Source organism: Argiope bruennichi, chromosome 10 (genome assembly GCF_947563725.1).
Source record: "Argiope bruennichi chromosome 10, qqArgBrue1.1, whole genome shotgun sequence".
NCBI lineage: Eukaryota > Metazoa > Arthropoda > Arachnida > Araneae > Araneidae > Argiope > Argiope bruennichi.
The window spans coordinates 18,237,747-18,249,578 of NC_079160.1; the positions used below are offsets into that span (position 1 = coordinate 18,237,747).

The 11,832-nt window shown below is 34.2% G+C and overlaps 1 protein-coding gene across 1 annotated transcript in view; it reads right to left on the minus strand.

Annotated features, from left to right (window-relative positions):
• The window catches only part of LOC129989222 (F-box/LRR-repeat protein 16-like), a 117,310-nt gene extending 110,726 nt beyond the window's left edge, over positions 1–6,584 (minus strand). The window contains exon 1 of the mRNA XM_056097600.1: positions 5,070–6,584. Coding sequence (XP_055953575.1) covers positions 5,070–5,522 — 453 coding nt within the window. The 5' untranslated portion in view covers positions 5,523–6,584. The remainder of the gene's footprint in view (positions 1–5,069) is intronic.
• Between the last annotated feature and the right edge of the window lie 5,248 nt (positions 6,585–11,832).

An 11,832-nucleotide genomic window follows, 5' to 3' on the forward strand; every position in this document is an offset into this window, starting at 1 on the left:
TTGTGTTTACTCACATTATTGTATTTAAGAATTGTGTTTACTCATGTTATTGTAGTTAAGAATTTGGTTTACTCATGTTATTATAGTTAAGAATTTTGTTTACTCATGTTATCGTATTTAAGAATTTTGTTTTGTTTACCCATGCTATTGTATTTAAGAATTTTTTTACCGATGTTGTTTAAGAATTTCTACTTCCACTTATTTTAACTCGAAAACCCATCTAGTTTATTGAATATTCAGTTTATTTTATTTTTAAAGATCACTCTTCTAAAATATTCTTCAGGTGGAAATTTTTATGAGGGATCGTTAATTATCAATTATTACTTTTAAAGAAGATGACTATCACAAATGAATCATTGCACCTTATTTTATATTCACTTTTAGGCGTGTATTAGTGAGCTGACAGGGCGGAAATGGAGGTGTGTGTTGGAGGGAAGCTCCGATGATTATATCTGTTGAATTAGCGCCTTAACGTTCACATAAATTTCTTTTGATAAAATTGCAAGAAATTTATATCATTATTACGTTTGAAACACAACAAATTTCAGATGTGGCTTTAAAATTAAAAATTATGCTACTTAAGGATAAAGTAATTTAAAAAAAACAGCAGGAGTTGTCTCCCTAAAACTTTCTCGCATACTCTCTAATAAATTTTCATGACAGAGAACGCCTTAAATGACATTGGAGCGCAATTATGAAATTTGACAGAATTAATTTTTGGTTGAAGGTAGCACTTATGTTGAACCTATCGTTTGATTCTTGGCGAGTTTTTTGGCGATAATTCCCTGGCATGCGTTAATAGTATTGCAAAATCAAATTTGTGTTTTAGACACGTTTTTCTCAACCAATTGAAGGCAAAATTTTACACAAAACTGTACTTGTAGTCATAAACTCTTATATGAAATTCAATATTTTTAAGTCATTGAGCTTTTGAATCATTGTGTTTACATGTTTCTGAAAGTACAAGCAGACTGAAAGTCAACCCATAGTTGGATTTGTATCAAAATTTGTTGGGTGCCTACACTATGGATGTTAAAGTTAAACGGTACATGTCTTTTTCGGTACATGTTTACACTTTTACTTTTCGGTACATGTTTACCGTGTTAACCTATGTTCGAACAGCCGGATTTCCTCTGAACAGATTTTACACAAAATTCGATAGAAATCTGCAAATTTGGTGTAAAGACCGTATACTAAATTTCAACCGTCTAGCTTAAAACATTTTTTAGTTATCTTTGCACAGACAGACAGATGGGCATTTTTCAAAAATGTGTTTTTCGAACTCAGGGAGGTCTAAAAGGTAGAGGTTTGTGGCGAATTGGGATGAGCGTGGATAGAACCTCGAACCTTGTGATTCGCAGCCCAGTAACATGACCACGATACAAAAGCAATTGCTCGGGTAGTGTAGTTGTTAACTGGCTTATAAGTTTTCACCACAGGTTCATCAAAATTTCGGATTCGAATTTTTTGACGATTACTATACTTTCTCTATACTACGTATACGAGAAAATAAAAAAATCCCAATGCCTTGAATTTTTTTTCAATACTGTTAATTTTTGAGCTGACGAACCGCTACTAGCAGGTACGAATTAAAGGCTAGGCACATTATGGGATCCAAAATGAAGCTTTAAAAAAACATTGTGATAGATATTTTTGTTTAAAGCCCTTTTCACACATCTGATTTTAACCTTCAAGACAATTTCATTTATCATGTTCTTTTGAAATGGTTCTTTGAGACATTTCAAACGGAAATATTTTAGATATCTGATAATGTATTGATTTATCATGATGAGTTGAACAACGTAATATGGATTCATTTTCTTTTTGATAATAATCCGAGAAAATTTCAAAGTGATCCATATTTGCTCTCATTCTACGATTTACTTTACTTTATGAGATACTATTTCTAATCGAGTTCTTTTTTCTAATATAATTCAATGTCTCTAAAGCTAGAATTATATAACAAACAATTCTCAAGATTGACTTTTTCTAGGAAATAGCACCTAAAAATAGTACGAGATACATTTGTTGTAACGAATTTCCTGTTGAATAATCGAACAAAAACTAAATCGAGTATTACGTGTTTAACACCAAATGTTTTTATAGATGAATAATTTGCTACATGAAACCACAAAGGTGTACGATTGTACTCTCCATAGCAATTAATAGAAAAAATTGAAGCGCACACTCCGCACCGAATACTAGACTTAAAATCTGTACAAATAAGCGATTGAGTTTTTCTGACTGTATCAGCCATCGCTTCCATTAACAGGCTTTCGCTGAATCACAAATTGTGGAAAGTACTTACATGCGTCTTCATCAAACGGAAAATGATACCAATAAAATGATAAATTCCTAGACGGAAAATGAGTGCAAAATTTACACCGAATAGATTTACTACGATCTCTTGATTGATTCTTTTGAAATCATTCAATGCTAGCGATTAACTACGAGATTCTTTTTTCCAATTTATTTTACCATGCAGATTCGATCGCAATTGACTTTGCATTCGATTCTGTACAAGATATTTTTGATATTTTATCTGTTGTAAATGCGAGACTCTGAAGTTTTTCAGTGTTAGCTGATAGAATTTGTTGAATGACTAGCAGAAAACGTTATAACCAAAGTATTCTTGTGAGAGATTCCTCTATTTCACCTAAACTCTTGTATAGAACAACTTTATTTCTTTAACATTTTTCTTATTTATTTTGTATTTAATTAATTTTACTGAAATCGTCTATTAATTAAAAGATGAGGTCATTTAGACGGGATGTTATCCTGTTAGAAATATCTCGGATCTGATTGTCACAGATGAACTGACGAAAGTTGTAATGGAAAATTTCATGCATATTGATAGAGTGTCCAAAATTGTAACAGAAAAAAATGCATGCATAAAATGACAGACTTTATCTCATTGACTTTTTTATAATCCAGAATTAAAAAAGTGAGTAAGTATTGAAGTACCAAATATATATTGCAGTCACAAAATCATTCCAAATGTTAAAGAATGAAATTAGAAGACGGATGACTATGTAGTGGGTGGATACATGGATAATATGGATAATAATGTGCAAAGGACGTATAATATTCATACCGAAACCAAAAGTTATTTTTAAAAAATATTTTACCTGATGATAGTACAAATTATATCGGAACGTGGAAAATTTCCTGAATATTTCTACAGGTTCTGAAGGATGCAAGACAACACATGTATATGTGGGGAAATAGGCTCAGTTCAGCCCTTCATAAACACTCAAAGAAATTAGAGGAAGACTGATAATGAAAAGTAATTTTAATGCAATATTACAATATTCTGGAAATTTAAAAATATTAAAAAATGATGGAACAGATTTCTAGCCTTTTAATAACAGTCTGAAGATTCTTTGAATTTTACTTGGCCATTGTTTTCATATGCAAAAGTGGGATAGTTAATGAACATAACAGCCAATCACAATAATTAATGTTTATGCTGCTTAGTTCTGTGGTAACGGAGAGACGGGCTGTAAATTAAAAAAAAGTATGTTGTGAAGTTTGATTCTGTGACTAATTTTAATTCATTCTTAACTTCATTCGCAAGCCAGTAAATCAGTCAATTTAAAAAGAAACTGTCTGAGTTTCTTGACGACTAAACAGAATTTGGGACTTGCAAGTTCAATAATGATACAGACCAAAGAGGCAGGATTTTAACTCCGCTTTGCGCTGAAGACATAGCTGGATTTTCTTATTATAAAGTTTATTTTATTTTGCAAAGGTTGGAAAAAAAAATATGTGCACTAATGGGACTGAGAAATCTTCCATGTTCCTCTAAAATAAAGTACACATTGAGTATTATAAAGACTTAGAAACATTTTGATCTGCTTTCAGTACATCATTTGCAATTCATGGTTGCAGTAATTCAATATTTTGAAGAGAAACTTGGAAAAAAAATTCTGCTTGTCTATTATACTTTTCTTTTGAATCATAACAGTCAAACGGAGAAAAATGTGTGGTTTTCTACAGAACTGACCAAACAGAAGTTACTAAAAGTTACCAAATTTGTCCCAACTTTCAAATATACTTTTGAAGGTGGAAATTTGCCCCGAAATTATTATTTTTCTAATTTAAATTTTAATTAATTGAAAATTAAGTCAAATTTTGATGTTTTTCTCATGATAACTTCCCATAGTATTATAATAATAATTTTTACATATCTTAAAATTCAAAAATGACCTTTCCAAAGATACTTATTTAATTTCAGTACAGTTATTTTAATAATATACTTTTCATACATTGTTAAAAATATTTTAAACGTATTTTACAATACCATATTTCACTGTTAAATGGAACCTAAAACCGTTTTCGCTCTTTCATACTAACATTTCATCATGGACATTTTTTTCGTTGAAGATATGAAGCCAAGGCTTATATATATATTTTTTCATAATGAGAAAGCTCCTATTTAAAATATCTTTTTATCATCCGCTTTAAAATTTTCTGTTCTTACAATTCAAGTTTAAATTCACAAGTAAGCAATGATGAAAATATTTTAAAGTAAGCTTATTTTTAAAAACTGCTACTCTTTAATGTATTGTAATTGGACATTTTATTGAATAATCCTTTGAGTTATTACACAAATTAGGAAAAACACATGAAACATATTGCATATTAATGGAATTTGAAGTATTGGATATTGTTAACGGAGCGTTTAAGGGCAAATTACTTAAAATAAGTGGAAGTTTTAGCAACAATTTACACACAACTAATCAGGTGTCTAATTATTAGATAAATAAAAATTGCATGATTTAATGATACTTATATCCAAATCTCTACAAGAAGAACATTCCGATGTGATTTCAGAAGAATATCATTTCAAACTATTTATGTTTTGAGAAAAAATTACGCTCATTTTTCACTTAGCTATATACACTCAAATACATTCTCTTATCTTTTGAAATTTCCTTTTAAATTTGAATACATTATTAAATGAATGCATGAATACTATTTTATTTATATACAAACCTAAGTAAAGAGCATATTTGATGAAAAAAATTTCTATTTCATATTGATAGCAAAGAACATATTCTACTCACCCTTTTCCTCAATTCCGAAGTCGATGACAGGTCCCCTGAAGTGACCCTAAGTTCCCTACAGTGAAGCACGGGCATGATTTGTTTCCAGAACACAGGTTGGTAAAGGATGTCTTTCCACGTTCTACACACCTGAGGGAGCGTCGTTCTCTCCAGCGGCGAAAAGTACCAGAAAAAGTTGACCAGAAAGGCAGGGTCCATCCACAAGGCATCCGCAGTTTGCGGTCGACCGGCCAGAAGCTCGGCCAACTTGTTTCCTTTCGGTTGTTGCTTTTTTACCCCTTCCACCATCCAGCTGGTCAGTTGGCCAACCCCCTTGGACTGAGGTTGGGGGGTGGACGGATTGGAAGGAGGGGTGGAGGACGCCGACGATCCACGACTCCGGACAGTTAGCCCATTGAAACGCCGACTCAGCTCGGCCGCTGCCCGCTTTGTAAAGCTCACTTCTGCCATCATGCCTTCGGGCGGTTGTTAAAAGCAACAGAGCTGAGTTTTTTGCCTCACCGAGTATTTTTTGACCACCTTGCTAAGTTTTGCCAAGTCCGCATGTTGTACTTTGATGCTGGTAATGCTGCACAAAATTGATTCTGATGGCCAGCAATTAGGCTGACATCTTCTGGAAACAGATATTCTACTTTTGTACTGACGTGTTATATTATAAAGTTAGATCTTCATATATATATATTAATGAATATATCGATGCGATTTTATTTCTCAATGAAAAATAAAGTATCACACCATTGGGGAAGAGAGTTTTAAAAGTTCCTATGATTTATAGATGTAAATAAGATAAGTATTTTAGAGGCAGATGAGCCACGCTTTAGAGGCGTGGCTGAAAAACTAGCTATTGGAGAAAGAGACCAAGACTACATAGGCATCTTTAATGAGATATGTTTTAGAGTTCAAATTGGCCAACTTTTTAAGCAACTAAGAGCAAGTTCCAAAGGAATTATGTTCACGAAGCAAATGAATGCTACTTTTTTATTTAAAAAAATCTGATTTTATTTTTAAATGAATTGTGAAGAAACAGATAACTTTTATCCACTTAGTCGAAATCACTGATATCAATACACATTTAGATGAACAGAAAACAAACACTCAATTATTGCAGTGAAAATCGAAATATTTATATTGGGAATAAATCCTATCAAGAAGTCAATTTTCAATTCTACACCTCAAAAAAAAGTTAAGAACACATTTCAGTCGGGAAAAAAACACAAAATTTTTAGATTTCTAGGCCGGAGTGGCGTCAAACACAGGCGAGCAAACTGGAAGTTTTCATCTCACTAGTCCTCCCACATACCCTCATCGGTCAGAGGATTCCCCAGTGTCAACCACCGGGTGAACTTGAAGCAGAAGCACCTGCGCACGGGATAGATTCTCGAATTCGAGGAGCATCCTCGTGATAGCTTCTCAAAGCACAGATCCACGCACCGACGATCAATGGGGGAGGTCGTACCGCATTCCGCCGTCCGAAGTGGCGTGTAGAAAGGCTCTGTCGGCGAGCTGGCTAAGGCGGCCCGACCCCCACTGGCGATCGATACGGACTGCACCACTGGTAAAGGAAATGCCGGATGGATGCAAGGCGCATGCCCGCGTTCTGTCGATGAAATATGAACCGGGCTCTGATCACGCGACTCTCTTTCTTTTTCCAAGCGTGAAAAAGATGCAGCGGGAATGCCATCCGAGGAAAGGCTGTCGGTGTTTCGAGTTTAATTGAAACTCCTCTGTGCTTCATTTTTTGTTGTTGTTATTGCTGGTGTCTTCTTTTGTCCCTACTCTTTTTCCGGTGATGGTATCTTTCGATGACAGAAAAAACAAGAGTGGTTGTTTAGAGACTTCTAAAATAAGTGGTAGAAACTTTTATAAATCCTTCTAGATATTTGTCGAACCAGTTTCTGTTATATCGCAGAAATGCATACATAGCAGATTTCTAGCCTTTTACCAACAGTTTGAAAATTCTTTAAACTTTTGTTTCCCCGTTGTTTTCTTATGCAAAAATTTGGATAGTTAATGAGCATAACAGCCAGTCAAAATATTACCTATTTATGCGGTATACTTCTATGGTAATGGGATGACTGATTGTAATTAAAGAAAAAAAAAACTGCATACACATCTTGAATAATCATTATCCGAAACTTCCAAAAGAAATGGTAGAATCTTCTGTAAATTGCACGGCAATTGTCGAACTTCTTCATTGTTCAGAGTGTCCCAGAAACACATAGATCCTTAGAATATTCATAATACAATTAATTAATAACAAGTAAATAAGCATCATCATAAGCACAAATTAATTCATGTTAATATAGAAAAGGGTATCAAACTCGTAGCCCGCAAGGAGTATCGTTGTGGTTGAGCCAACTTAACAGTGTGTAACAAAATTTTCAAAAAAGATTGCATATTTATTTTGAAAATTTCTATTTAAGCGTAATTATCAATTACAAACCACAATATTTCAATGCCCAATTACTAACTTTAGAAGCAGATTATAAAATAAGAATCATTACATCATTCATATTTTACTGCTCTTATGGAAAGCATGAATTTTAGAATATTTGCAAGTCATGTTTGAAAACTGGCATATTTCCATATATGGAAGTATTTATCTTAGGGGTAATTATTATCACTTTTAAAGAAACTAAGTCTCCTGTCAAATACACTGTTGCTGATATTCACCTCGGTACAGTTTCCAAATGAAATATCGTGAAAAGATATACTCTGAAGTGGAAAAGAAGCGGAGACAATTATGAGGAAAAAACATTAATTTACTGTTGCTTTATTTTTCTTCATTTTTTCTGTTGTTGTTGTTGTTACTTATGGCACTTGCCACGGACAAGCCCACTGTTCGAAGACAGCCGATCTAAGCCTCAGGGGGAGCGCCTTTTGTTTTTATTGTAGAGCCAACTAGAGCCAAGAGTACGACTTGACTACTCACGCATTACTCATTCGCTTGCACAGTCCCTTTTTACAGGAGGGCACATTCATACACCTCATAGATAAAACACAGGAGTAGGAGAACAACCAGGCCCAAACCGGGACTCGAACCCGAGACGCCCAGATCACGGGGAAGACGCCCTACCCCTACGCCCGGACGCCGGCTAATTTTTCCGTACACAAAACATGCAACAAGAAAGCATTTTAAATTATATCTGTGAACACAATAATTCATGAAAGCTATGAGCTAGATAGATGAAATTCAGTATGTGATCTTTCCACCACATTTAGAATTACACCAGTTCACATAAAAATTTGTCTGAATATCTGTAAACAGGGGAACACACTAACTATAAAACTTAAATAATAAAATTTGATATAGATATCAATCTGTATGCAATTTTGAATCAAATGTCAAAAAATGGATCATTTGCTTCTCTTTTCTTCACATGTATGTAAATGTGATATTCAATTACACGACCTTGATAGATGAAATTTGGTACATAATCTTGTTGTTACAATTGTAGTTTACCTACAGTGTTTGATTTTCAGCGATGGAAAAAAAATCCTTCAAAATGTATGGTTGGTCTTCTTACTGTACTATATAGCACATATGTTATGCAAGGGACTCTAAAATTAAAAATCTGAGAACTCCTAGTGCTCACGGATTTGTCTAAAGTCCATACTTTAATGCGGGGAATAGCACCTTTATTTAGCAATATAAAACAATATTTCAACGAGACTTCTCACTTTTATTATATTAAAATTCCGAAATACTCCTTCATTTCTATAAAAATAAAATATATACTTTGAATTAAGATGTAATCATTAATATATATACAAAATGGAACGCTAAAAGAGCTTTTTCGATGAATGATTGCTGCATTAAATTTCCTAATAAAGTATTCACAAAATACATATATCAAACTAGCTAAGATTATTCGATCCATCATTTTAAGTCGATGGCTACTGTTTAACTAACAGTAAGACAAAGAAAAGATATCGATAAAATTGTAATACTTAACCCTCAATTGTTTGTAGAAAAATTAGGCAACAAACTTATGAAGCCTTGCGGAACGAAATGTTGATGAAATTCTCTATAAGTAATCGTGATAAAAGTTTAGTTGGTTAATAAGTTAAATAGTTTCATTTGTATAAAAAAAATTCATCTCCAAATTATCCACAAATATTTTCTAAATGAATGTTAATCAAACTAAATAGGGAATTTGTGACTCAAATTTGTATTTTTAAACATTTACGAGAAATAGAAAAGCAAAATATTAAAGCTTCCTCCGTTTATTCTATTCTTAATTACTTTTTTAATCTGTTGTCAAGGACATAAAAATAGTAGATTCAAGCTCTGTCCGTCATGGTATCGCTGAAGAACACGAATCGGAGGAAATAGGTTGTAGATTCCATCCTCTGACTATATTCTTAATCTTCCTTATTCAAAATTACTTGAGCGCGCGCTTTAAAGCAGGCTTTAGCAATGAGTTGTTCGCTGAGATTGAGGTTTCCCTCTATTTCCAAATTACAAATCAATGCCGAGGAACACGAATAGGGGGAAGCAGGTTATGATTTAGGCCTCTAAGTGTGCTTTTAATAGGTATTATTGAAGAATTGCTGAAAACGAAAGTGGACATTGCTAATATATGTTTTACCAAAGGGTTGTTCGCTAAGGTTGGGTTGATTAGCTGAATCACCCTCTATTTCGAACGAAAAGTGAATTCTGAGGAAAATAAATCGGAGGATGTAAGTTATGATTTTAGCCTATAGTTGCTGTTAACATGCATTATTCAAGAACTGCTTGCAAATTTGGAAAGCACGCATTTTTAGTTTAGGGGTTTGTGATGCGCGAGGATAGAACCTGGTACCTTGTGGTTCACAGTCCAGTAACATGACCAGGATACAAAAGCATATGCTCGCATAGCGTAGTTGTTAACTGGCTTATATGCTATTCACCACAGACTCACCCTCCAGTGAGTCAGAGGGGAAACGAACGATATGGCTGTTGAGTGGTGATGTATTTATTAGCTGCTGAGTCTAATGCGCCTGTACCTATTTGAATAGCGCCAAGCATTATGGCGAGCGCGTGAGTGGGTGAGTGGTTGCTGCATCAAGTGAGTCTGATGACTTCGGTTCTGGATAGATGGCGCCACAATAGCTGTACGAAAGTTGAAGGTTCATCGTCCGAGGTCACCAATTTGGAGTATTGGGATGAGCGGGGATAGAACTTGGCACCTTGTGATTCGCAACCCAGTAACATGACCACGATACAAAAACAATTGTTCGTGCAGCGTAGCATTTAACTGGCTTATAAGCTTTCACCACATTAGTGTGTGGTTTAAGAGCGGATTGTTAGCTGAGGTTTGGCTGGCTGTTCAGAGATTTTACTATACTCAAAACATAAATGGGTAATGAAGTTCTTTGGCAGCTTGTTAAGATAGTAACTTTTCTCTGTACATTGGAATATTGTCAAGTTCATTCCTCAAGTGCTACCTAGATGTTACAAAGTCAGTTTGACAAATGAGATATCCCACATTTTGCTTTCATCACGATTTTTTGTTTAGTGAGTTTTCCACAAGCAAAACTATGGCTGCCTGAACTTATCATTTGATTTTAACATAATTAAGAGATCTTATTGTGACATTTTTATAAATGGTTAATAAAATTTTTACTAATCAAGCCGTAATCATATCTATCATTTGAACAGCAAAATTTCACCTTCTCTACATTGTTCTTACTATCTTTTGCTTAAGTTAAATACCTTGATTCTTATGCCGACCTTATTCACAACGGTGACAATATTTTCTTACAAATTGAAGATAATTTGGGTAGTTTCGGCTGTAATTTACCAAAAAGACTTTGTTAATTGGTGGTTTAAGAGCGAAAAATAGGCCGTTATAGCCTGGTTGGTAGAGCGTTGGATTCGCGTCCCTTAGATTGTGAGCTCGAACCCCGGACCGAAGATTCCCCGCGTGCTTGGTGGCTGACGCGCGTATAACTCTGTCGTGGTTACAAAGTCCTCCATGTCGAGAGTAATACCACTGGGGGTACTGGATAAGGGGTGATCGTTCTCTGATTCAGGCCTAAATGAAGATCTGAGGATGAGTGAATGAAGTCCGCCCCGTAAAAAGGGTTATGACTTGTTTGTAGTCAAGTCGTACTCTTGGCCCTAGATGGCTCTACGATAAAAACAAGAGGCGCTCCCCCTTACGCTTAAATCGGCTGTCTCCGATCAGCGGGCTTGTCCGTGGCAAGTGCCATAAGAAACAACAGCAACGGTGACTAATAATTTAACAAAATCATAGAGTGTTAGTACGTTTAAAATTACTATTAAATAAAATGTATTTATTAATATTTACCTTTTGTTAAGCTCTCTTGATTAAATTCCAAAAATTTGTTTATTTCGGTTGGTTATTATTATTATTATTGAAATGGAAAATTTGGGATTTTTAGTAGCAAAGGCTGTCCTCCCCTAATGCACAGAGTCAAAATTAATACATATCAAATAACTTCAGCGATTCGGCTGGTTAGAATTTTTGATTTTAAAATTGTCCACAAACCATACATCTAGCTCTATGTTATGCTGAGTTGCAGCAAGATAGCTGCTAAATTTTTTACTAATTTTCGATAGGTTTCCTGTCATGTTCGCAAGTAGGAATATTTTTGTAAATTTGCTTTAGTGTATTCTTATATTTATGTAAATTTTTCTATCATATAAAAAACGTGAATTTGATATGATTTTGCTTTTTTTTTGTATATAGGCAGCGCAGGTTGAGTCTGTTCTATTTTAAATGCTAATAAAAAAGTTAGCTATCTTATTTTAAAT